Raw genomic sequence first — 6000 nt, 5'->3', positions numbered from 1 at the left:
CTATCATGTCCCATTTTCTTATTTGAAAAGTTCCTATTTTCTGTAATAAAACTAAAACTTCAGATGCACTCTCTATAATCCATGACATCTGTCTTCCTTAGAGGATATAATTTCAAGCCTCCCTGAGAACTCATTTTCTCCATTAACTTTCACCTTAGAGTTTGAAAGGAGTGATCACTAAAGTTTATATGTCTCTGCAATACTGAAAAGCAAAAATTCTTCATATCTATTAACTCAGAAAAGTGGACACATGTAACCATTCTCCACGATAGTAAGAACTTTTCTCTAACTTTGCTCATGAATGCCTCAAAGAAAAAAGTATCATTTCTCTGATTTCTTCATTTATTAAAAAATATCTACTTCATTAACATCCTTCAATGCAAAAGCCAGAGCAAGAAATTGTCTTTATATGTTATAAAAATATTACATTAAATATTTCCACTTTAAAATTATGTATCTAGAAATTTTAAAATTGTGATTTGGCTCTGGGATAGTCATCTTCAAACAGTTGTGAGTTTCTTTTGGCTGTATGATTGATGAGATTTCCGAATTTAAAAAAATGACAAACAAAGGTTTAACTTTTGCAGATGAGGTAGATAATAAAGGTTCATGTGATTTTGTTTCCTCCAGATAATATTTAATTTGTACATAATCCTGAAGGATGATATATGTATATATTTATATATGTGTGTATATATGTATATATAGAGAGAAAGAGACATTTACAAGAAATTGACATTAAATCTAAGTCATACATTTCTCAGGATACATGCAATGACATAGGTTCTGTTCTTCAAGCTGAAAGTCAAATAACTCAGTTGGGTAACATGCTTGCAAACCTGAGCACAAGTTGAACTTAAAACATGGGACTCTTCCTTTTTTGAGAGTAATCAGTTCTAGTGCTCCAATTTATCAAATAACTGACCAAAGCCTTTCCACTTCGAGAGACAGAGCAATCTCCAAAAGTATGGGATTAAAGCATAGTCCAGTACCTTCTTTAATTAACTGCTGCCTCTTGGTTGCTCTGAAATGAGTTTAACTGAATCATTGTTTGTTTATCCTATATTTTGCTTAATTGAAAAGTAGATGTCAAATCAAACTTATATGTACAGGTGTATAAGATCAAAGAAGACAACAAACAATTGTGCAATAACCTTTGTGCAATGCTGAAAATAACAAGTTCACTACATTTCCCTTTTTCTGTGCAAGTTTCTACATAAATGGCAGTGCATTAAGTACCAAAGTCATAGCACCTGTTAGTATTCACTAGCTGTAGACTGCCCACTAAGTTATCATTTCCAGAATTTTGGTTTATTTCTATATGATAATTTGATCACTGTTTATAATTTATAACTCTTTGTTGCTATATCTGTGAATTAGCTCTGAATTGACATTACTAAAAGTTAGTCTTTAGGATGCATCTGAACAATTTCATTGTGACTTATCAGTTAATAGCGAACCTTCCATGATAAATTTATATTCATCACATATATGGATAGCATCCACATCTGAGTCTCTGTTCTGAACATTCTTTTCCTCTCCAACTATTCTTCAAGAAGATGTGTGTGTGTGTGTGTGTGTGTGTGCACTCATGTATCTATATTTTTAAACATAGCAATTCTTCCTGGTACCATATTATAGGAAAGTTACAATTTACCTCTGTAGAACCTCAGCTCAGTATTAGTTTCCTTACCTCTTCATTTAATCTGTCTTTGTGCAAATTTTCAATAGGAAGATTTTCTGATAGTAGGTCTTTAGAGGTTGTGAAAAATTTATTAATTTTTCAGTGTTTGAACAAAGAACATTTGAAATTATCAAATGCTGCCAGGAAGCATCTTGAAAATAAATATTATCACACTAATGCTATTTCCTTTAATTAGCAGCCACGTTTTGTAAGAATGTGTCTGAAAATAATTTTATTATAAATTTATTTCAAAGCAATATTTTATTTCTATTTGTAACTATCACCTAAAGCTTCCAAAATGTGCTGAGATACATTGGAAACATGTCAATCTATAGCTTATTATTTGTGGTTAGTGGAAACACAAGGGTTTTGCATAAAGTTGAATTTCAAAACTCAGCTAAAACTTTCTTCGGCAATGACCTATTGGAGATTTTAAATTTAGGAATTGAGTGTTAATGGACTGCTCAATTTACAAAGCATGTATATGTCACTATTTTCTTGACTCATATAATAGAAGAAGTATGAGACCCAATCTGTATTTACAATAATTAAATAATTGACTAAACTTTGAAACTCAAAGTCTGTATAAAATAGTACTTGGAATACTTTTGTGAACAAAATTTAAAACAAATCAGCATGGAAACATTCAAAGACTATAGAAGCCCCATTTTGCCTTCATATTTATAATTAGTATTAGGATCTTACAAGTGATGTGTTATCATAATGTATAATTAAAGTTATGGGTGTGGAATGATGAGCTCTACAAAATTGTAAATATTTCAGTACTCAGAACCATTCAGAGACTGACTTTTAGAAAAATGATTAAATGGATACACACATTTTCATTTTTCAAATCCTCAACTGTAATGTTACCAGATCAATATTTTTTTTTAAAGTCATGAAATGCTTATCCAAAATCTAAATCCAAAAGCCTAATGGATTTCTAGCCCCTGATCATTCCTGGTTCTCTCAACATAGGAAAGTTAGCTTCAGAATTCACAGTAGTTCTCCAGGGATTGCACTACATTCGGGGTAAATGTCGTCCACATTAGCAAAGTCAGAGTAAGTGTATTTAGAGGCTGCTCCCAAACCTCTTAGTGTGTCTTTTGATTTAGCTTTACACCGGAATGCACACCACTATGATGTAAAAAATGATAAAGCCGCATTTGGAAAGCTAAAATGTTGTAAAAAGCTTAAATTATACTTTATTCCTCAGGCTTAAAACACAAATTGAGAATTATTCCAATTAAACTTACTTCCCATACCTCATAACTGTAATATGTTAGCACAGGGCAGTTGCAAACAGAGGCAAATTTTTGCACATGGGTAGCGTCAGACAGAAAATGTCATAAAATGTTTGGGGACACTACATTATGATAAATTTAAAGAGTAAAGGAAAAATATCCTTCAAGTATTTCCTATTTCATGGATTTAAAAATTACAATTAACCAGAAATAAATAAATGAGGTCCTTTTTTGGAATTTAAGACCATTATTTTCTAATGTTTTACTTCAAGTCCAATAACAACAAAAATAAAATATTATTTGAAACAATTTGGGAAAAAAGCCTCTGGAAATAGTATGAAAATTAGATTGTTTCAGCAAATATTAAAATAATTAGACTTGTGCATTAAATATTTGAACAGCAGCTTCACTGTTAAATGTTTCATGAAATTCTCCCATGATAATATAATGTTTATGCAAAATGTATGTAAATATATACTTATAAGCTAATGTAATTAGAAAATTAGATTGTGTCTGCAGGCCTAAAGCAGCAAATACTTTTCAGTTGTCAAAGTGCTTTTACAGATGCTTATTTGACCCTCACAACAACCCTGTGAGGTAGGCTGGGAAGTCCCCCTTTCCATTTCTGCTTTGCAGTTTTGGACTTTGACACTCAGAGACTTTCAGGGTTGTATCTGAGGACAAGAATGAGTCTATTTTTTGAGCATCACCCTGCACACTAAATATGTAAGGACTAATCAGACAGAATCTGTGTGAAGAATAAAGCTATGAAGTGTTATGCAAATTGCAGAGCAGTCTTTTCAGATTACAAGGTGATGGTGTGGGAGGTACATATTTTTGATAACTGCCTATGATGAAATCCAGTGAATTGGACTTGAAGTATAAACCAGTCATCATTAACTTTTGACAACTAATTTATGCACAGAAATAATAAAAATCACTGGTATAAATGCACTAAAACCACAGGAAAGAAGTAGAAATTTCCTCAATGTTTTGGACAGGATAAGATTTGTAACTACTTTTAAAATTAAAATTTTCCCTGACATCGGATTTTTGGAGAATGCCTTCAGTCATTCATTCTACCCATTTAAAAAGGGGTGCAGGTCTCCTGTTTAAATAAGGGATGGGCAGAGCAGAGACATTTGTCTCATATTCCTAATAGTGCACACAAGTGGTGCACCAAAGTTGCATACATTACAGTGCAGGCAGCAAATCCCCATGCTCCATCAACTTTGCATGGAAGAAAGACTGGGGAGGGCAAGGGAGATGGCATGTACAAGACCATGACAGGGCAGCCTGTGACCGGGAATGCCTCATGTACTTTAAACGCTGGAGGAGGCTAATGTGATCTGTCAGAATACAGTGTGGGTCACAGGAGTCCACCCAGAAAAGTGGAAAAAGCAGTCACAAGTTAGGTTTTGCCGTGTACCACCCCTGTGAGTCATAATTGTGGGTTTAAGCCTCTTTGTTTAGTTTTAATATGGGGAAAATCACAAAATATTGAAACAAATATTCATTGTTTGGCTTATTTCAGGAATTCTTAATTAAACAGTACCACAGACTTTATTGAGCAATTGAAAATATACACAAGGAACAATAGCTTTTTCTTTATATATATATATATATTTGACTTCCAATTAAATAACCCAGTTTTGATCATAGAAAGGGCACTTGTTTCTACAGGAGCTGTGTACAGCTTGCTCAGGTCCAAGTACTGTTTCACACTTCTTCCTGGTCATTGTTGAGGTCATATCTCCACTTGCTCAGGAAGCAAATTCTACAAACATGTAGGAATTGATCCCTAAGTTGTTCTTTCAGATTCTTTTTCTCCATAGAGTTCAGCTAACTTTTTAAACTCAGGTCCCCAGTCTCCAAGGTAGTGATAATCCTGGTCTGATTGTGTTGTTGCTGAATCCAATGAGCTGATAGACCCAGCTTCTGATCTCTGACCCTCATAGGCATATGTCTGGAGAGAGTCATAGGGGGGCACACTGGGGTCTAGGTCTGCTTCTGCTAGTCTTTGCTTAATAAATTCCTGAACATCGATGCTTTCCAGGGCAGACAATGTCTGGTGTCTAGGTGTGAGCTTCACTTCAGGTCGGATATCCCGTCGGTATTTGAGTTCTTCAGCAGCAGAAGGATTCCTCAAGGCTGTAATGTCAAAGGCCTCCGTGTCCTCCTCTCCGCCTCCCTCGTCATCATAGGTTACCACGTTCTCTCGCACATCCTCCTCTGAAATGATCAAGGGCTCCTTTTTGCTGCGCCTCAGGGTGATAAAAAGTATGACAATTGCTGAAGAAAAATGAAAGGAGGGTGAAGAATTAGGAAAAAAAAGAAAATTCTTAGAGATTTGACATCAGCAATTTCTATTCTCTGTCCCCAGAACTCCAGAATCAAGCCTGCATTGTAGTACAACTTTCATCTGTGCACTCTCTGAATAACTGCAAGATATTTCAATGCCTGAGGCATATAACTGCAAGATATTTAATGCTTCTAAGAATATAAAAAATGATTACCCCTATGAGACATTATGAGTCACTGATCTTCTGAAGAACACCATAATATTCTCATTTGGCAGGCTTACATTTCTTGCCTCACATTGCAGTGCAACTATTCAGTGTTTAATGTGACAAAAAAAGATTATGGACAAGCAATATGAAACTTTGACTGGAAAAAGAAAATAGTGCATTGGTCTATCTATAGACACTTAGTCATTATATGTAGACACATTAAAGACAGTTTTATCAAATTTCTGTAAAATTTGGAAGAAGGATCTTTGACCTTAAACCTTTTAATGTTTTGCACTTTGTAGAACATGCAAATAGGGATATTGTATGTGGTTCATATCTTTGGTGCATTATTTTTTGAAATATATTAACACATGTACTCATAATTGCATTGTCTATAACACTGTAAAAAATTATTTTATTTGTAAATAATACATTCACATAGAAATTGTGTGAATGTACTTCATACAACTAATGTATTTAATCCTCATAGTGTCTCTTCTCAATTATAAAAGAAAAGAAGGTGAAATTCAGGATAGGGCACAGAAATACCTAAGATGGAATA

General features: G+C 34.0%; 1 protein-coding gene across 5 annotated transcripts in view; it reads right to left on the bottom strand.

The window, feature by feature from the left end:
* Positions 1-2864: 2864 nt before the first annotated feature.
* Positions 2865-6000, bottom strand: part of Cdh18 (cadherin 18) — a 467108-nt gene continuing 463972 nt past the window's right edge. For 3 of the 5 annotated variants that reach the window (XM_074077698.1, XM_074077699.1, XM_074077702.1), the window contains one exon: positions 2865-5220. In XM_074077698.1, coding sequence (XP_073933799.1) covers positions 4730-5220 — 491 coding nt within the window. In that variant the 3' untranslated portion in view covers positions 2865-4729. The remainder of the gene's footprint in view (positions 5221-6000) is intronic. The other 2 variants (XM_074077700.1, XM_074077701.1) reach the window with 1 other exon arrangement.

The sequence above is a fragment of the Castor canadensis genome, chromosome 6, assembly GCF_047511655.1.
Source record: "Castor canadensis chromosome 6, mCasCan1.hap1v2, whole genome shotgun sequence".
Lineage (NCBI taxonomy): Eukaryota > Metazoa > Chordata > Mammalia > Rodentia > Castoridae > Castor > Castor canadensis.
Note: the sequence above shows the minus strand (reverse complement) of the source record. Positions and strands in the feature narration are given on the sequence as shown.